At 42.1% G+C, this 21,325-nt stretch overlaps 1 protein-coding gene across 1 annotated transcript in view; it reads left to right on the forward strand.

The window, feature by feature from the left end:
- Positions 1 to 1,498: 1,498 nt before the first annotated feature.
- ENPP1 (ectonucleotide pyrophosphatase/phosphodiesterase 1) overlaps positions 1,499 to 21,325 on the forward strand; it is a 71,385-nt gene continuing 51,558 nt past the window's right edge. Inside the window, exon 1 of the mRNA XM_034669156.1 lies at positions 1,499 to 1,685. Within this exon, the coding sequence (XP_034525047.1) occupies positions 1,602 to 1,685 (84 nt within the window). The 5' untranslated portion in view covers positions 1,499 to 1,601. The remainder of the gene's footprint in view (positions 1,686 to 21,325) is intronic.

A 21,325-nucleotide genomic window follows, 5' to 3' on the forward strand; every position in this document is an offset into this window, starting at 1 on the left:
GACTCAAAGGTAATTAAAGGAAAAAAAAGAGCTCAGTCATGTTTTGAGGGATGGCCTTTACTTCTTCCATATGTCAGTTACCTTTTCACTAAACTTTCAAAATATCTTGTCACTCTATTTTGCATATAGGACTGACTTGGGTTTTAATTTGTTGTTGTTTATTGTCTTTACCTCCTTCAACCAGACTGAGAGCTACTTGAGAAATATTCATTTCGATATGGTATATGTAGTTGTGGAGGCCAAAAGATTGAATTGAAAGGCTTATTATTGAATGAATGAATGAGTGCATGAATGAGTCAATAGAAATGGAAAGCTTCCTAAATGGACGATTTTAAAGGGAACAACACACACTTTCTGTTAAATATCCATCCTCAGCTTTTAAAAAAGAATATTTGTATACATTCGTGTAGTCAAAATGAATTGACAATTGTCTTTGGACTGTATAACTTTCTTTGGTCCCCAAAGTCAGTCCCTGGTGTTGCAAAGCAGTTGAAAGTCACTGGTTTCCCCTTGACAGACAAGAATCACTTCACTACACACTTGTGGTTTTTCTGATGAGGAAGGAAATGTGAAAGTTGTAGAATCAAAGGTGAATAAAAACGCCTCAAGAATTATAGCTTACTGTTCATGCCCTCGTTCAAAAATAAAGTATCAGAGTATTTCAGACTGTGTTAAAATGTCCAAAACTGCTAACCAAGTATCAGCGTCAACCTCAGATGAGGCAACACTGACACTCGGAAGCCTTCAACACAGAATGGCTAAAGGAACTAATAAGTACAGATATGAAGGCACGATCAGCGAGAAAACCCCAGAAACCACATAAAACCGGGAAAAACGATGTATCCCTCATAGATGAGTGCTTTGGTTACATCAGGTATTCTGAAGGGTGCTTATTCCTTTCTCAAGGTAGAGCAGTAGTGGGTAGCAGGGCCCTGAGGGAACTCTCGCTTGCTCCTACGCAGGAGAAAAAGAAGGTCACTTTGTCCCACCCTCGACCCCTGCAGCCTATTCACCCGACCCACTGGAAACACAGGTCGGTCTGGCCTCCACTCTCCCGCTGTAGAAAAGCTTCCCGGGCCTCGGCTGCATCCTTCTCCTCCTCCTCCCGCTCTATTTTGGGGCCCCATGATCTCATGCCCTCTGCAGACCACACTCTGCAATTCCAGTCCAGCCCGCGCCGCGAGGCCACGCAGGGCGATTCCTGCAAGTGTTCCGAAGGTGCCCGGGGCGCGGGGAGGGGAAGGCTTTGGGGAAGTTAAAGACGCGCCCACGTAAAGGACCCAAAATAACCGACACGCAGAGTGCCCGAAATCAGACAGGAAGCCAAATAACCCGGGGCGTTGAGCTGCTTTCCCCTCACTTCGAGCGCTGGGCGGCGGGCGCGGAGCCAAGGGTCTGGCGGCGAGGGGCGGGCACGGCGGCGGGCGGGGCGGGGCCGGCGAGGAGCCTATTAAAGGCGCGGCGGGGCGGCGGGGCTGGAGCGCCGGGGGCCACGATGGGAGGGCGACGGCNACCTGGCGGGGAACGGCCGCGACCCGAGCCGCGGTCGCGCCGCCGCGGGGCCCGGGGACCGGCCGGCCGCTGAGTCCTTGCTGGCCCCCATGGACCTGGGGGAGGAGCCGCTGGAGAAGGCGGCGCGCGCCCGCACGGCCAAAGACCCCAACACCTACAAGGTGCTCTCGCTGGTAGGTCCGCAGCCAGGCCCCGCGCGGGAGGGCGGGGAGGGCGGAGAGGGCGGCTCCCGGCTCCTGCGCTCCGCGCGCGGTCAGCACCGGGGGCCCGGAGAGAGGCAGCGTTGTTGCGGCTCCCCTTCGCCTGCACGCGCTCGCCTCCGGGCTCTCAGACGTGCTCCCCGCTCTGTTCCTGCTAGTTACCGCGGGGGAGTAGTTCACGCTCACGTGCGCCACGGATGCTTCTAAGGCCCCGTTAAGGAAATCAAGCTGTTAAAATTGCGATCTTTAGAAATATCGCTCGTCCCCCAGCAGAGTACGAAGTTTTTAGAAGGGAAAGATGACCAGCCCGAAAGTTGGTCTTAGGAAAGACCAACATTTTTTCCCCCTTTTAAACCTTTTTTTTTGGGGGGGGGAGGGCTACTCTGGGGGTAATATTGATGACTTTCTTTGCATTAACTGATTTCAGTCGAAAAGATTTAACAGAGTTCTTTAAGTTTGATCAGAAACTTTGGGAAATGCCTTTTCTTTTGGCTCTGCTTAGGAATTTCCTTGCAGCTGTTCAGAAATTACATCAATATTCATGTTATGACGATTCTTTGTCCACTTTTTTAACCGTAGGTTACAAGATTTTTGTTGCTAACAAAAGTAACCATTATTCCTCTGCTATTTTGTTATGACAGTTGCAAGATCCACAGTTGATTTGATGAAATATGGGGGGGGGGTTCATTCCTATGATAGAAAGTGCTGGGCTCAGAGTCAGAGCCTGGGTGCTTGGTTTAGTTAGTAATTGCTGAGGCCTTGTATAACTCTCCCAGACCTCAATTTCTTATTTGTTAAACTGAGGACGTCACCTCCATTGCCCATTGCATAGGGTTATTATGAGGATCCAATGGGAACAATGTGTGTGAGGAAGTAAATTGAAAATTATAAGGAGACATAATAACTTTTGTTGCATTTATGGAAGTAACATCATTTACATTATGGTCGAACAATGCTGTGTGGAGAATATCTTTTCTGATATTTGAAACCTGCTTTCATAAGCATTTGCATTTTCACTATTAGGTATCTTGGAGATGTGACAATACTTCGAGGAGCCAACATTCCTAGACTAAAGAGATGGCGTCATGTGCTTAGTAATTAAAGCTTAAGCCTAAGGTTCAAAGAATCACAAACCACATAATGTTTGTATCTCAACATATATTTTTGCATCATGATGAGAACTTACTTTTGGTCTTTTGAGTAACCTTTTTTGTTTTTGTTAATGGGAGACCTTTGCTTTTATAACATGATCACTTAAACTATTTAGTATCCGTATTTTCAGGTGTTCAATACTCTGCTAGGTATTGAATAATTGTACATGAATCCGTGTGTAACTCTAATGTGAAATAATTTCTAAATGCCTATAGCCTTGGAAGGTCGCCAAATTGCCCATTGCTATATTCAGTTTTTAAATATTTCCTCCTCATTTACTTAGAGATCCACAGTAGGTAACAGCAAGGGTCTACCTTTGAAACATGCATTTCAGTTTTTGACACCTGCAATCAGCTGGTCAAACAGCATTCCACTGTGCTCTGATGATGTAACTCTGGGTACTGGACATGAAAGTGTCTTAGGTCTTCCTTTCACAAGTAGTACAGTCTTGAATATTTCTTATTCCATTAGGTGGGGTCTTTTGCTATAACACGAATTGGCAAAGAATTCTTATCTCATGTCTTTGATGAAATACTGTGGGACATTATACACCTAAACTCATTGCTATATTTTTGAAATCTTAATTAGTAACTTAAGAGAATGTGAAACCTTTTACCCATTCTTCTTTTTCTTCCCTACTTCAGTACCCTGCTTCCTCCCCCGCCCCCCAAATGATGCACTTCTAAAGGGAAAGGTCTCCAGAAGGAATTTGACAATTGACATCAAAGAGTTCTGGGACAGGTCTTCTAGAAAGGAGCTGCAATTATGGGATTCTTTTTTTCAAGTTAAACATCAACACACTTTTCATAAAGCTGAAGAAATGAATTGACTGATTGCATCCGGGGTTGGGATTACTAGAGGCCGACCACTGATCTGGTCCTCAGCCACACAGGTTTTATCTAGCAGGATAATTACAAGAGTTGCCTTCCAGAGAGATAATCCGTGGCAAGTCTTACATTTTTCTGGAGATATTTCAGATGAGTTTAAATGATGTAGTAATGTGAGAGTGGACGAAGAAGGGAAGATCCTGTTCTACCCTTGCTTCTCTTCAGTGTGGTGGTTGAGTCCAAGGAAAGAATTGCAGTCTCTGGTGGTTTTTGGCCCTGGGCCCTGGAAATGCTCATGCCCAGGCACTGAGCCAGACTGCAGAAAATGCAGAGGGCAAGCAGAAGTATTACTGTGTATGTACTCCATAGATGTGTTAAATACTGGATGCCTTGCCTTAGTTTTTTTTTTTTTTTTTAAAGATTATTTATTTATTTATTTATTTGACAGAGATAGAGACAGCCAGCGAGAGAGGGAACACAAGTGGGAGAGGAAGAAGCAGGCTCATAGCAGAAGAGCCTGATGTGGGGCTCGATCCCACAACGCCGGGATCACGCCCTGAGCGTGAAGGCAGACGCTTAACCGCTGTGCCACCCAGGCGCCCCGCCTTGCCTTAGTTTTGAATTAAATTTTGAACTGAAATTTTGACTTCCACTGAGGTTAGACTGAAGATTTATTTGAAATAATCTTTCTTATTCCCTGGTATCATTTTAAAGGGCAGAGAATTTTCAGCCACAGTGCAGCACATTTTTCCATTGACCAGTGAGTTCTACAGCGTCATTTTGTGTTTGTGACCTGCTGTGGTTCTTATGAATACATACACCTGTGTATGTTTAAAGGGCTTTATATGTGGGTGGTGCTGGTTAAAGACTACTTTCACCTGCGGTGAAAGAATTCTTTGTAAGTGGCAAAGGTTGCTTTTATCTCTCAGAAGTTTGGGCATGAACTAATTCGGTTAGTTTTTCTCCCCTTTTTACGACACATTGTCTTATATCCAAAATACGGTGTGGAGAACATTCAAGATAATTCTCTGCTTTTTTTTTTTTTTTTAAAGAATGTTATCTATCTATCTATTTAGAGAGCCTGAGTGGTGGGAGGGGCAGAGGGAGAGGGACCGAGAGAATCTCAAGCAGACTCCACACCCAGCACAGAGTCCGATATGGGGCTCCACCTAGCAACTCTGAGATGAGGACCTGAGCCGAAATCAAGAGTCAGATGCTTAAGTGACAGCCATTAGGTGCCCCTAATTCTCGCTGTGATCAGACTTGGAATCGACATTTCTCTTTGCTTTGTAAAATTTAATATCCTCTAGCCATAGTTTAGCGTATTTCAAAATGACCAGAGCATCTTACTGGCCAGAGAAGTCTCCCGTTAGCCCCTTTTGGTATTTGTTTCATGTGTTGTGATAACATGAATCAAACATTTGTAGGAGGCAAGCGAGATGGTTGTGTTTACCACTGGGCCTCAGATGGTACCTGACACTCAGTGTGTCGGCTTTTGGTTGAATGAATGAATGCACTGTATTTTTACTTAGACCATAGTGACACTTGCCTTGGAAAAGGGCAAGCTGGGAAGACTGACTCTACCACCACAGACCCATATGACCAGTTGAAAGTCAGGAATCTAAATGTAGATGTGCTGATAGATACAGTGCTTGGGTAGAAGTTCAGGTATAAGATCCAAACTGGGAGATCATTTCATTAGGGCCTTGGGAGATGGAAGAGGCCGTGAAGGAGCTGGAAACAAAAGTTTCCAGCCAAGGCCAAAGTGCCTTAGGACAGGCCAAACAAGGCCTTTGTGATCACTTGGATTCGGATGCCGGATCTAACCACCCGCCATGCTCTCAGGTGCCAATGACCCAAGTGTGGCCGTTGGGCGGGCACAGGTCAGGTCGTCCCGCAGGTGCCGCGAGAGTCTGCCTCAGTTTGTGTCGAGGCCTCTTCCGTGTTGGTGACTTTGCTCCCATACCCCATATTCAGTCTTCGTGGCTTTTGCAGGGTCCTGTTTTCTTCAGCATTGCTTCCAATTAACTTCCTTTCTGCTTTGAGTCCCATTCTGGTCTCCCTCTCACCATTGATAACTCAGCAGTTCCTGCTCCCTGGATACACAGCCATCCTTTCAGCATTTTCTTTATTCCCTCACATTCCGCTTGTTCAGTTCACTCTGAACCTGCCTCCATTATTCCTCACTGTGAAGAGAATCCCTGATGGCCTTGTTGAGAGGCCTTATGCATTCTGTATAATAAAACACTGAGGACCATTGATCCGTTTGGATAGTTGCAGAAATTTTTATCTATTGCATTCTCATCTTTCTCCAGCTTACTTTTTTTCAGATACCAACATTAAAGGTAAACGAAAATAATTTTATATTCAGAATGAGTTTGATAAATCTCATTGCAAAATAGCCCTCTGGCTTCTAACTCCTAGCAAATTTGTTCCATCTGTATTATGGGCATTTTGGACAAGTTAAAGAACTTAATTGTGATTCATAATTTTTTTTTTTTGGTAGAAGGAGAGGCATTTCATATCTCAAATGATTTACGAACATAAAAGCTTTTGGAATACAACCTGTAGTTAGAGATCTACCTTTGGTTAAAAATAAACATGCCTTTATCAACTATGAAATATCCCCAAATAACAGAAGGCAAACAAGAAACCTTTTAGCAAATGAGTTCAAGGCAGAACATAGATCTTTTAAGCCTAAGTCCTATGTAGCAAAAATTGATATTCAGAAAGCTGACTCAAATAAAAGCCCTTTGGCATCAAATACAATCTAAGTTACGTATTTACCACGGAAATAAAGTATAATAATATATTTAAAAGGGCTTTTCAAAAGAGTGACCAGAATGTTAAGCTACATATTAACTAGAACACTGTATTTTCTGAGTATTTTAGTTATTCGAGGTTGATTATGCAAATTAAGATAACACCTATAATAATCTTTATTTTATCCTCCTTCATTTTTAGTTTTTCTTAAGATTATTTATTTTAGGGGGGGGAGAATCTCAAGCAGATTCCCCACTGAGCGAGGAGCCTGACACAGGGCTTGATCTCTGGACCCTGAGATCATGACCGGAGCTGAAACCAAGAGTTGGATGCTTAACTGACAGAGCCACCTAGGTGTCCCTCACTTTTAGTTTTTATTTTTAAAAATTTTTATTTTTATTATTTTATTTTCTTTTTTTAGAGAGAGAGAGAAAGGGAGGGGCAGAGGGAGAGGAAGGGAGAGAATCTTAAGCAGGCTCCACACTCAGTGTGGAGCCCAACATGGGGCTGCTCTCACAACCCTGAGATCGTGACCTGAGCCGAAATCAAGGGTGGGACACTTAACTCACTGAACCACCCAGACGCCCCTACTTTTAGTTTTTAGAATAAGGTTTGGTAGAAATGTAGGTGATAAAAGTTTAGATGATGATTATTATTCACAAAGGACTTTGCAGTTTTAGAAAGCATTTTTCCACATATTCTTGATCGGTCCTCAACATGTCAGCAACCCTGGAACAGGAAAGTATGGTGACAGTCAGTCCTAGTTTACAGATTATGAAGCAGGCTCACAGGGATGCAATCAGGTTTCTCAAACTGCAGCGTGCTTAGGAAAACAGCCGGAAACTGTTAAGGACAACAGATTGCTGGGCTCCCTTCCCAGAGGCTGTGGTGTAGAAGGCTTGAAATTGGTATTTGCTAAATGTTTGTGTCCTTCCCAAATTCACATGGTGAAGTCGTAACTCTCCAATGTGATGATACTTGGGACGCGGGACCCATGGGAGGTGATTAGACTGCAATGAGGTCAGGAGGGTGGGACTGTTGTGATGGGATTAGTAGCCTTACAGGAAAAGGAAGGAGAGGAGATGGAGCTGTCTCTTTCCCTCCCCTCCGCCCCTCTCCACCACACCTGAGAAAAGGTCCTGTGAGGGCATCATGAAAGACAGAAGCCAGGAAGACCAGTCTTCACCTTCGACTTGCCAGCTTTTAGAACTGTGAGAATTTCTGTGGTTTAAGCCACTAAGTCTGTGACATTTTGTCATAGCGTTTGAGCAGGCTAAGGTAGGAATGGACCTAGAGAATCTGCATAATATGTTAAGTAGCTCAAGGTATTCAGATGTAGATGGTTCATTTAGTCTGCTTCTAGAAACAGTGGGTTAAATTTACAGGTGAAATTTGGGAGTAGAAAACTTTGAAACCAAAAGACTTTTAACTACAGATTGGCATCCCATTCGTTTGCCTTTTTATCAGTGTGGTGTCAGTGATCACGTGTCCTCTGAGCTTCCAGTGTACGGATTTGGGGGGAAATGGTTTCCATTTGTGGATGGATCCTTTTCTCATCGTATCTTAGGATTTTACATAGATTTAGGTGGCAAACATTCTACCACAGGTGTGGTTCGAGGTCCTTCAAGAGCGTGGTTTTCAGGAACTATTTCAGAGAAAGGAGCTTGTTGCTAAAGCTGATTTCTCTCCCTTGAAAAGCTTTGTGACGTTCGCAAGCATCTGGGACCTTTGGTCTGTCTTGGAGAGAGAGACGTGGCAAGGAATTCAAGTAGTTTTTACGGAGCTGTTGTGCAGCGATATAAATATAATTGTCATTATGACGTTTTTCCACATAGAGTCTCCTGTTGCTCCAGATTACCTTTATTTTGAATAAATATATTTATAATCAAAAGACAACACAGGTAGAACAAAGTTTCAAAAGCCAAGCTGTTTCAGGCAGTAGCTTTCAAAGTGTGGTGTGTGGGTCCCTGGGGTGTCCCTAAGTTAAGGCTTTCCAGGATCCATGGATTCCAAACGATTTTAACAATAGCATGATGTCGTTTGCCCTCTTCACTGTGTTGACATTTACGCTGATGGTGTTAAAGCAGTGGCAGGTGAGGCTGCTGTCGCCTTAGCAGGAATCCAGGCAGTGGGTGGCCCCAGTTGTAAGAGTAGTCATGTTCTTGCGATTACACCACAAAGAAGTCCATTTCGCTTAAAAGAATGTACTAGATGAAGCAGTAAAAATGTCTTCGATGAGGCAGATTTTATTAAATCTCAACCCTAAATGACCTATCTCCTTAGTAGGTGTGAAATGGAAAGGACACATCCACGCATCTGCTGGATAATGAAGAGCTGTGGTTTTCTGGAGGGAAGGCAGATTGAGTTGTGAGCGGAGCTAGCTGCTCCCTGCCCCCCCCCAACACCATTTTTATTTGAAAGAAAGACTGATACACTGTTATTCAGATGTTCATATTTGGCACACATTTCTCAAAATGCATAATGTGAGCTTGTACTTCACGGAAAACCAATAAAGGTACCTGTTGCCTATGATAAAATCCAATCTTTCNGCCCCCCCCAACACCATTTTTATTTGAAAGAAAAACTGATACACTGTTATTCAGATGTTCATATTTGGCACACATTTCTCAAAATGCATAATGTGACCTTGTACTTCACGGAAAACCAATAAAGGTACCTGTTGCCTATGACAAAATCCAATCTTTACAGCAAAAATCAGAATTTTGGAGAACCTTGTATCTGTATGATTGATAGCTTCCCAAATTTTAAAGACTTTCTGAAGAGGGACACCTGGGTGGCTCGGTCAGTTTAGCATCTGCCTTCAGCTCAGGTCATGATCCTGGGGTCCTGGGGTCCAGTCCCGCATCAGGTTCCCTGTTCAGTGGAGAGCCTTCCTCTCCCTCTCCCTCTCCTGCTCCCCCTGCTTGTGCTCTCTCATTCTCTCCCTTGAATAAATAAAACCTTAAAAAAAAAAAGACTTCTGAAGAAATTGATGGAAATAGTAAGAGTGTGGTTTTTTTTCTGTAAGGTATAAGACGTTGTGTCAACATTTGGAAGAACTACATAACTCAGTAAACTAATATTTTCCAAGGGACCAGTGGAGGATTTACAAAACTATGAATGGGTGTAAGTTTCATTCAAAGTGCAAAGACTAATGGATTTTAATGTAACAGTATGAAAAATGTATTAAAATTGTCTCAAGGTTCATGTTGCATTTTGCCTTTAAGAAATTACCACTTGTAGGGGCGCCTGAGTGGCACAGCGGTTGGGCGTCTGCCTTCGGCTCAGGGCGTGATCCCGGCGTTATGGGATCGAGCCCCACGTCGGGCTCCTCTGCTGTGAGCCTGCTTCTTCCTCTCCCACTCCCCCTGCTTGTGTTCCCTGTCTCGCTGGCTGTCTCTATCTCTGTCAAATAAATAAATAAAAATCTTTAAAAAAAAAAAAAGAAATTACCACTTGTAGAATTTTGATGTGGTTTTAAAGAATGTCCACAGTTGTCCGACAAGGCTTCTTAGGGTTCTCTGTAAGACTATAAAGGAATTCTGAGACCGAAAGTTTTAAGAATATCAAAAGTTTTAAGAATATCGGCTTTAAGGAAAGGTGTACATTCAATACTGTTTTAAGAATTGAGGGGCTCCGGGGTGTTTCAGTAAGTTAAGCCCCTGCCTTTGGCTCAGGTCATGATTCCAGGGTCCTGGGATAGAGCCCTGCATCAGGCTCCCTGCTCAGCGGGGAGTTTGCTTCTCCCTCTCCCTTTGCCTGTTGCTCCTCCTGCTTGTGCTCTCTCTGTCAAATAAATAAATAAAATCTTTAAAAAAAAAAAAGGAATGAGATTTAGACATATAAAAAGAATCAGCTAGCTATGACTTACTGTATCTTTATATAAGGTCCTTTCTAGATTTCAAACACTCCTACATCTACTTACCTCTTTTGGTCTAAACCACAGCTCTGCCGTTATCTCCGTGTTGGAGATGAAAAATCGTGGCTCAGAGGAATTTGGGAGACTTTCTAAGAATTTCTAATAATTCTCTTAATTTTAGTCCTGTAGCTTATTGACAGATAGTTTTGAAGTCAGACAGACTTGGGTTTAAATCCTGGAACTATTACTAGCTGTTTGAATGTAGGCAAATAAATTAAGTTTCCTGACTGTCAGCTTCCACAACAATAAAATGGAGACGATCAAATCATACTGGATGTTGTAAGGGGAATTAAATTAGACAGCATATACAAAGTGGGACACAAAATGTGCCCTCAGTGGTCGTTTTTCTTGTGATTACTGATAAGCTTCGGTGTGACTGAATTTCTTCTTTTCCCTTACTCAGACGGCATTTACATCCTTGCGACCCAAAGTATAGTCCACACATTGGGATATCAGCGTCACCTCCTTGGCACTTGTACAAAATGTGGAATCTTGGGCCCCCCTCCAGACCTACCAAGCCAGAATCTGCATTTGCGCAGATCCCGCGGGGTTTGTCTACACGTTAAAGTTCGAGGAGCAGCGCTTTTGATGATGACGTGGTATGGGAGGCACACCGACCCGAGTTTCTCTAGCCGGGGATGCTCTTTTACCTCTGCGCCCGCACAGACTTCATACATGATGCTGTGCTGAAGAAAACATTACTAAATGTTCTTTAATGACCTCAGCTGTGTTGGCTTTGGGTTGAAGTGGTACAACTGCTGGGTTGCCTTTGGCCCCTTCTTTCCTAGGACCTCAGGGTGCCTTGATTAAGGTAGCCATTGCCTTCCTTGTGCATAGAGGACAGAACACACACCGTCTTTCACCCCGCCCTTCACGTGTACAGTTTCCATGTCCCAGGAGCCGACCTGTGCTCTCATTTGCTCCTTGCACTTTAACTGCCTCTTCCTTACTCTGCCCTGGCTTGTCCTCTAATTGCCCTTGATTGCTGTCAGCGGTGCCAGTCTTCTGCCTTTGCTGATCTGATAACACTCGGATGTTCCTTCCAGTTCAAGCATCCATCTATCAAAGTATCAAGCAGATTTCACTTTTACATTGCACCATCAAATACAACTCTTCAAGTCAGAGTTTCCGCGGCCCATACCTTCTCAACGATCAACAGTACACTTGACACAAAACCAAAACAAAGAAATCTTGGCCCAGGGCTTTGACAGGTGGCGTTGAATCGCTTTCAGTGTCCTTGGCACAGAGTTTTTTCCATAATACTTCATCATCCAAACACACTGGTCGCCTACAGAGTGCCACCCAGCATTACTGAGATTAGAATCTTCTGGAGACCTGGAAACAGGTGAATGGAGTATATTCAGGTGGGAAGGGTGTGGTTAGCATTATGAATACTATGTGGGTCTTGTCTCTTTTAATTAACGAGAGAACTACAGAACAACTCTACTGGTAAACTAAAATGCCTTACCGATCAGCTCCAAAGAAGTAAATATGAGGAATGTTGATATATAAAAGCATTTATACATTTGTCACCTCCTGGAAACTTTTAAAGGAAAAGAGAATGTTGATTTTTCCAGGATGATTCAAGCAAGTCTTAAGAGACGGGGGCACAGAGAGAGTGAAACTTGGAGTCACAAGAACTAGTTGCTGTGTGACCTTTGGACATTTGCTTTCCTTCTCTGACTTTCACTTTCTTTAACCACAATACAAGGGTTTTGGATTAGGTGGCGAGAGCTTAGAGTATTTCCACCTTGTTATAAAAATACTGCATAGTACAGAAAGTTCAGAAAATGTGGGAAAGTATAAGGAAGAAAATAAAGGTTGCATTCTTCTTATCTGCTATTAAGAGTTTTTTGTTTGTTTGTTTTTGTTTTCTCCCTCAGGACCTCTCCGTGTATCACTTTAACAAAAATGGGATCGTACCACAGATACTGCTCCATTTCCTTTTTGTTTCATTCATATTCCATTATTAGGTTTTGTTCTTGCTAGACAGCTTTGAACCTTTCAGGAATAGGGTTTCAAGACTTTTATTTTACTAGTTCATGGGGTAATCTTTTTTTTTTTTTTTAAAGATTTTATTTATTTATTTGACAGAGAGACAGCCAGTGAGAGAGGGAACCACAAGCAGGAGGAGTGGGAGAGGAAGAAGCAGGCTCATAGCAGAGGAGCCTGATGTGGGGCGATCCCAGAACGCTGGGATCACGCCCTGAGCCGAAGGCAGACGCTTAACCGCTGTGCCACCCAGGTGCCCCTCATGGGGTAATCTTTGAAAGTATCTCTGCTCATACCTCAGACTTAGTCCCCAAGAATTAAAAAAAATGTTTAGAACACTTTTTTGTTTTTGTTTGTTTTATTCACTCCTCAGCTCCACCTCCCCGGCTCAGGTCTCTTTCTTATGGTGGAATAATTAGTTTTCCTAAACATAACGCACAGGGGAAATGCATACCCCTAATCCCAGTCTTCTTAATGCCCATTTCTCATTGCTTCAGTAACAGTGTTACCAGGTGGGGGCTGGGCGTGAACAGCTGCATCCATTCATAGCAGTGCTGGAGGTCTGGACACGTATGTGTGGCCACTGAGCAATTTGTCAGGCACTTAGACTAGACTCTTGTGCATGGTAAGAGCTATGGAAGTATTTGGTGATTTTATATGTGCCTTTATGGAGTTGACTGTCAGACTTGATGTGAAGCACTTTCCTCCTTGGATTGGCACAATTGTGTGATATAAGAGGGAGTGCACTGCTGGCTGGTAAATCCAGTCTGGAAGGCACAGGGGACTGGGACTCTGTGTCCCTTCTGTAGTATAAGGGGCATGCGTATGTTGTATGCCTAACTTGAACTTAGATCTTCGAAGGACTTACATAATTTTCACCTTCGGCTCTTATGGGACTGTACCAATGGAGAGTCAGCCAAGATCTCAAGATGCCTGTTCATAATTTTCACCTTCGGCTCTTATGGGACTGTACCAATGGAGAGTCAGCCAAGATCTCAAGATGCCTGTTCGACAGGGTCCCAGCTCTGCTGAAACATACCTTCCATTTTAGTCAGCTGAGACTTGTACTGTTTTCCAGATGCACTTTGTATTGATTATTTCTGTTTTCTACCCCAAGAGTGATTTTTTTTTTTTTAAACCTCCCTTTTTCTTACCTGACTCCAGGCACTCCTTGGGATCCAGCTCCGTTTCTCCTTTCACGGGGAAACATTCCTTAGCTGCCCTTTGGCTCCGTCTCACCTGTCCCTGAAGTGCTCCGTTGCTACTTAATAATATAAGAGGCCATAGAACTTAGTGGTTAAGGGCCAGGCTGCTGGAGTTGGAACTCACCTTTGTCAGTAACTGCTGTGTGCCCTTGGGCAAGTCCCTTAGCTTCTCTGTGCCTTAGTCTCCTTACCTGTAAAATGGGGATAAAAACAGTAGCTATCTACCTCATAGGTTTAAGAATTAAATGAATTAATATACATAAACTAATCAGAAAAGTGCCCTATAGAGTATAGATGTTAGATTAGGATTGATTGTGATTGTTAGGGTGGGTAGTTTATTTAATCTAGTATTTTGGGTTACTGTGGGAGCAGTCTCCTGCAGGAAGCTGGGGTTAAGTTATCAAGGAATCTGTGAGATTGTTTCAGGTTGCAGCAGTGGTAAGAGCTGCCTCAAAGCCTTACCCAGGGCCAGGAGGGAGAGCCCTGAGGGGGAGGTGGCTCAGTTATAGAGGTTGAAGGTGTCCTGAGGGAATGACTGGTGAGCAGAAGAGGCTTCTGAAGGCGGGCGGCTCCAAGTAGAAGGCCCTAGGATAGCAGGGGGCGCAGTCCATCCCTGAAGTGGGAGGAGACCAGGGCCTCTGACGAGGCTGGAAAGGGGGTCTGGGGCCAGGTCCATGCAGGGCCTTGCAGACTGCCAGGCGCATTTTGCTTTTTGTCTTAAGAGCAATTGGAAATCAGTGAAGTAATTTTCTGTTTGTTTTTATTTCTATTTTCATCCTTAGTGACAAAATCTGATTTGCATTTTGGAAAGATCATTTTAGCTTTATTGGTAGTGATGAGGGAGCAGACGGCCCGCTGAGGGCAACGCACAAGCTGACACCCCACAACCCCTGTACCCCAAGGTGGGATCTGTGTGACATTCCTCAGACAGTCCTGGCTGCCCTAAGACTAAGGGGAAGGAAAAAAAAAAAACCAAAACAAAACAGTGGTTAACTAATAGAGATCACAGTTCTGCAAGAACAGAGCCTCTGTCAGTTTAAAAAATGTCAGTGATTTATAAGAAAAAATCCATTCTTACCAATAACCTGACTTCCAGAAGGAAACTCCCAACTATCTTCATGTCAGTGCTTTACTAGAGGGAAAAACAACCTTAACTTGACAATGGCAAGGCCTCCAATATCTTGTAGGTTCCCTTCAGCATACAAAAGTTCTTCTGAAAACCTCCCTTTTCCTTAACTTCTCCTAACTCCCAAGTTTATAACAGGTCACCCCTCACAACCCCGGCGCGGCAGCTCTTTCTCCCACGGGCCCTGCCCCCTGTGCTTGAATTAAACCACCATGTTCCACCAAAGATGTCTCAAGAATTCAGTGATCGGCTCCAGACCTCAGCCCCCTAACACCAACTCACCTCCATTCCAAAACTACATCAGTAGGAACAAATTAAAGAACATGGCGGCTAAAGAAAGAATATGCTTTTACTTTTTCACTTGGCTGTTTCATAACTACTTTCTCTTTTCTGTAAGATTGTAAGCTCCACAAGTAGCTATTTAAATTAAAATTTACATTAATTAAGGTTAAATAAAGAATTCAGTTCCGCAGTCACACCAGCCACTTTTCAAGTGTTCCACAGCGAAGGACGAGTCCCTACCAGACTGGGCAATGGAGGCAGATAGAAAATTAGCATCTTACAGACTTCTGTTGCTAGAAGGTTGTGATATCATAGGGTTTTTTTTTTTTTACTTTTATAGTTCTTCCAGCAAGTACTAATGAACATGTACATAGAACAGATGTTCTTTGTTCAAGAAATGTTGTTGGAACAAAAGAAATTGCTCAAACGGTTTACTTTGTGAATGTTCTTACAAATGTAATTTTTTTATCCAAATGATTGCGTGTAATTAAGTTGACTTAAGCCTAAATATACACATTAAAAGGTGACACATTTCTAAAATTATGCTCCCTCCTAAGCTATAAACCCGCGTATCCCTTACCAGTTTTAAAGTTGCGTCTTTAAGTTTTCACTGTAATTGTGATTGAGTAACCAAGGTGTTATCTCGTTTTTCCCATTTCCCGTCCTTGGGAAGAATTGCCAGGAATCCTCTGTATAGTTTTCTTTTTTTGTTATCTATTAACCCCTCCCCCTCCCCACCCATCTTTCAAGAATAAATGGAAGTTGCTCTGGTTATTATGGTGCAAAAATCATTTGGGGTGGTAGGGTAAACAGAACCAAATCACATAAACTTAACTGAGCACAATGTCTTTTCTCTACCTTTTGTGTTTTATCTCTGACCTACCATCTGCGAAGGCAAGATACCTTTCTAGGCAAGAAAAACTGTCTTTTGGATAAAATGCATAGTTCCTTACCTTTTAGCTCATCTGTTTTGTCCTTAGCCTGAGGGTAGAAAGGGCTGTCCTGTCCCATAAATGAACTACTTTTCTATCTCATGAGCTTCACTTAAAACATTTTTTTTCTAAAATCATTTAATAGTACTTTTAATTTAATGACTCATCTTTCTTGATTGTAGCTTCAAAAGAAACAAGCCATTTTCAGGATTATTTTGGCAGTGATTTTTTTTCCCTTTGAAATCCAGCTGAAGCAAGGTTTAATTAAAATATGTATTTTTTTTTTTTTGTATCTAGGAGATAGAGAACTAAAAACAAATGAATCCTCAAAATGCAAAGTTCTTTGCCTATATTCAGTTTAGTTTAGATTACGGCTTTAGATTATGCCTTGGGGGTGTGTGTGTGTGTGGGGGGGAGATCCCTTGCTGTATGGGCCAGCGTCCAATCAGAAAAAGAAAGGCTATACTTGGTATTTTCATCAAGAGCATTTAATACAAGAAACAAGTTGCACGGCTGTTGGAAGGACTGAAAGCCAAATGGGCTGGTGTGGCAATGAGGCAGCCCTGTGAAGGGTAGCAGAAAGAACCTGCTACCACCTTGGGGGGCAGGAGGGGCCAAGGGAAAGGTTGGTGAAAACAGAGCTGAGATGACTAACATTTTACATGACCGTGGTGCATTTGTCACAACCAATGAACCCATATTGATACCTCCTATTAACTCCTATTTCCTTAGTTTTCCCCTGATGCCCTTTCTGTTTGTTTGTTGTTCCCATGTCCCCCAGGAATCCCACATTGGGTTCAGCTGTCCAATCTCTGTGGGTTCCTCTTGGCTGTGTTTCTCCGGCTTTTCTTCTTTTGGATGACCTTGACCATTTTGAGGAATACTGGTCATGTATTTTGTGGAATGTCCTGCCATTGGGATTTGTCTGACGTTTTTCTCACGATTAGAGTGGGAATGTTCCCTTTTGGAGCCAGACCACTGAGGTAGTGGTTTTCCGTGTTCTTCACTAGAGATACTCTTTTTTGTACTTTTCCATCCTGTACTCTGGAATCCCAGCCAACACTTTTATTAGAGTACAGTATGTACTACCTTGAGGGTGGGGTATCTGCGTAAATTATTTGGAATTCTTCTGTATGGGAGATTCGTCTGTTCTGCCCCACTTATTAGTTATTCAATCATTTATTTATTTCAGTTTGTACTTACGGATACTTCTTTTATACTTTGGACTATAATCCAAAAATATGGTTTTTTTGTATTTTTGCTCAAATTGTTCTGGCTTTGGCCATTGGGAGTTGGCGCCTGTGTCCCTTTGACCTACCCCATCACTGTGTGTGTGTGTGTGTGTGTGTGTGTGTGTGCACTTAACACTTTCTTTCTGGTACTACAAAGTATTTCAGACTTTCAGGCTCATCTTGTCCAATTTTTTTTCTCCTAAAAGTTTACTAATATTGTCTTTCTTTATAGATTAACGGGTTTTTAAAATTAAATTATAGTTGGCTTTTTTAAAAATTAAAGTATAGTTGACAACAAAAGTTGCTTTAATTTCAAAATATTGAGGTTACAATGTTGTGAAATGGAGATGTTCATACACTGGGTAATTGGGTTGTAATTTTTTTATTTGAAGTATAATTGGCATATAACTTTATATTAGTTTCGGTTGTACAACATACTGATTGAATATATGTGTGTATTGCAAAGTGATTACCACAGTAAGTCTAGTTAACATCCATCATCACACATACTTAAAAATTTTTTTGTCTTGTGATGAGAACTTTTAAGATGTACTCTTAACAACTTTCAAATATGTAACAGTATTTTTAATTATAGTTACCATGCTGTATATTAATTACATCCCCAGGACTTATTTATTTTATAACTGAAAGTTTATACCTTTTGACATCCCCCCCATCATTGTGTGTGTGTGTGTCTGTGTGTGTGTGTGTGTGTGTGTGTGTAGCACTTTGTTTACTTTCTGGTACTACAAGATATTTCAGACTTTCAGCCTCATCTTCTTCTATTTTTTCCCCCTAAGTGTTTACTAATTTTCTTGATACTCATAACCAAAAGTCAGCTTTCCACTTGAAAATTAAGAGTGGACTTACAGAAATGTTTGTGTCTAAATTCTCTTTGTCTATACCAAAGGAAGCAAGGTACACAACACATCACTCACATCCCCGTGTCGCTATGTGGAGCATTTTCCAGGCATTTCCCTTCCTTTGGTGAAGGGATGAAGAACCAGACCATTCCCTCTGAATGAAGCTGAATCAATTAAGCAGAATCAATTCTTACATTTCTCCATTCATCATTTTATCATGGGAATGATGTAGGCACAAAATCTTGGGAGAAAGAAAAGTAAACATGTTCTCTCCTGTGCCCAGAAAGCCATACCAGTTGGTCCTGCCAGCTTGATAAATTCCTCTCTGCTCAGTATTTTGGTCATCAGTTTTATAGATTCAAAACCCTCTTGTGGTATTTGATGGGGCAGGAATGTGGGGAAAGCTTGGCAGGACAGACGTGGCTCAGGGTCTGTCATGTGATTGTAGCCAGGTAGTAGCTGGAGTTGCATCTCCCTCCCACCTCATGTAGTTCCAGAACCTTCCCATGTGATCTAGATCTGTGCATTGGATAATTTGGGCTTACAGCATGATAGCCTCAGAGTAGACAGCTTACATGGGGGCTGAAGGCTTTAAGAGTAAGCATTTCAGTGATAGGTTTACATAATTTCAAAAGAATTGATCGGTATTTTATGTTGTTTGGGTTTTCTATAATGTATTATGTTTATTCAGTTGTTTATTATCAGGAATTTAGGTTCTTTGCACATTTTTGCTACTAGAAATAATGCTATAATAAATAAATATCTCTATGCATAGCCTTATGCACTTTTTCTATCAGATAAATTATTAAATTTGGAATTGCAGGAGTGGAGATTATGCACATATTGATTTTAGGTAGATTAATCTAAATGACCTTTTAGAAAGGCATATATATATATATTTTTTTTTTTTTTTAAGATTTTATTTATTTATTTGACAGAGAGACAGCCAGCAAGAGAGGGAACACAAGCAGGGGGAGTGGGAGAGGGAGAAGCAGGCTCCCAGTGGAGGAGCCTGATGTGGGGCTCGATCCCCTAACACCGGGATCATGCCCTGAGACGAAGGCAGACAGGGGGAGTGGGAGAGGGAGAAGCAGGCTCCCAGTGGAGGAGCCTGATGTGGGGCTCGATCCCCTAACACCGGGATCATGCCCTGAGACGAAGGCAGACGCTTAATGACTGCGCTACCCAGGCGCCCTAGGAGTATATATTTCTATGAAGACAGTGTAAAAGTGCATGTGTCTCCTTACATCCTTGCCAGCACTTGTAATTATTAATCTTTTTAATAATTGTTCATTTCATTGGCTAAAAAAGGACTCTGATTTATAGTTCTTTCGTTTATAATGAAGGCGAATGCCATATTTTTATTAGCCATTTTACTTTGCATAGACTAGTTTGTTACTTTTGGTATTTTATACCAAATATCTTACTTTAATACCAAATATCTACAAATCTTACTGCAGATTATCTTTCTCTACTTGGTTATGTCTCATTATCTATCATGGATGTTAACCTTGTCATATGTTGAAAATACTTGGTTTTTTAAAATGATTTTATTTATTTATTTGAGGGCGGCAGGGGCGGGGCAGAGGGAGAGGGAGAGAATCTTCAGTGGACTCCGCGCTGAGTATAGAGCCCGACACGGGCTCAATCCCACAACCCTGAGATCATGACCTGAGCTGAAACCAAGAGTCAGACACTTAACTGCCTGAGCCACCCAGGCACCCCTGTTGAAAGTGTTTTATCCTAGTTTCCCTCCCACCCGATTTTTCTTATGGCTGATGTTCTTTTTCTTTGGCATTACAGACATTCCTTATTTTTATGGATCAAATATATTAACTTCTCCATTCTAATTTCTGGATTTTGCACCATCCTTGTAATGGTGTTCACCACCTTGAAATTATAAAAATAGTTGCTCATATTTTTCTTCTAGTGATTTCATGTTAAATCTTTAAATATTTACTGCAATTGTCATTTTATTTTGAAACTTTATTTTTATTTATTTTTTAGAGAGAGAGCACTTGAGTAGGGTTGGGGAGGAACAGAGGGAGAGAGAGAATCTTAAGCAGGCTCCACACCCAGTGCGGAGCTGACCTCACGACCCTGAGATCATGACCTGAGCCGAAGTGAAGAGTTTGAGAACGCTTAACCAACTGAGCCACCTAGGCACCCCATTATTTTATTTTGTTATAAGTCAAGAGATTGAAATCCAGTTTGCTAAACGCTTTCCTCAAGATCTTTTCTCAATAGACTGCATTTCTTAAGAGAGGAAAGTGAGATTACATAAAGAGAAGCCACAAAAATGTATTTTGCTAACTGAAAACAAACGATGGTTAAATAAACCATCAAACCAAGAACATAGTATTGCTATTTAATAATTCTGTGATCCCATGTGGGCATTTTCCATTTGTGGATATAAATGGAAGCTTAGTGGCCGGAGGCTGTATGTGAGGAGTTACTCTCCAGCCTTTTTCGAGCGATCCTGCTTTGTGTTGAGGTATTTTCTGTTACCGTTCTTGTTGATTACGTGCTTTCATCTCAAAATTCAGGGAGGGTATACAGGTCATGGCGTGAAGTTGCCACCAAAGCTTAATCTCTTTACTGAAACCATTACTTTATACCACCAAGTGGCTGCTGCTTTACCCTTCGACCTTTAACCTCAGAGAGAAATGGTCTGTGAAAGCAATTGGTGAGATGTGAGAGAAGTGATTTACGCACTCAGCCAGAAGTTACAAGTACTGGATATTCTTCTCTTTGAAGGGCTTGGTACTTTTTGAAACAAAAATAAATGAACAAGTGTTTCTTTTTATTATATCTATATGAGATGATGGATGCTAGCCGAACTTACTGTGGTAATCATTTCACAATATATATCAATCAGACCATCACGTTATATGCCTTAAACTTACAGTGATGTATGTCAATTATTTCTCATTACAACTGGAAAGAAATTAAATGAACATAATAGGAAAAAGAGTTGCTGCCCTAGGTAACTCAGTTCTCTGGGGGCTCTGCAGCATTCCAGGAAAAATTTTGACTGAGGAATATGGCCCAAGTGAGTTCCTGACTCCCACTTCTGATTTGCCTGAGGAAGTAAGTTTCCAGGGCTGGTATTTCTAGTTCTTTTCATGACAGACCTAATAGTTATTCCACTGGCCTGTGTTCAGACAAGAATCTTTTTTTTTTTTCTTTTTGGGGTTTTTATTTAAGTTCCAGTTAGTTCACATACAATGTGTAGTATTAGTTTCAGGAGAATTTAATGATTTATCACAATGTCCAGTGTTCATCCCAAGTGCCCTCCTTCATACCCATCACCCATTTAG

The sequence above is a fragment of the Ailuropoda melanoleuca genome, chromosome 10 (genome assembly GCF_002007445.2).
Source record: "Ailuropoda melanoleuca isolate Jingjing chromosome 10, ASM200744v2, whole genome shotgun sequence".
Taxonomy (NCBI): domain Eukaryota; kingdom Metazoa; phylum Chordata; class Mammalia; order Carnivora; family Ursidae; genus Ailuropoda; species Ailuropoda melanoleuca.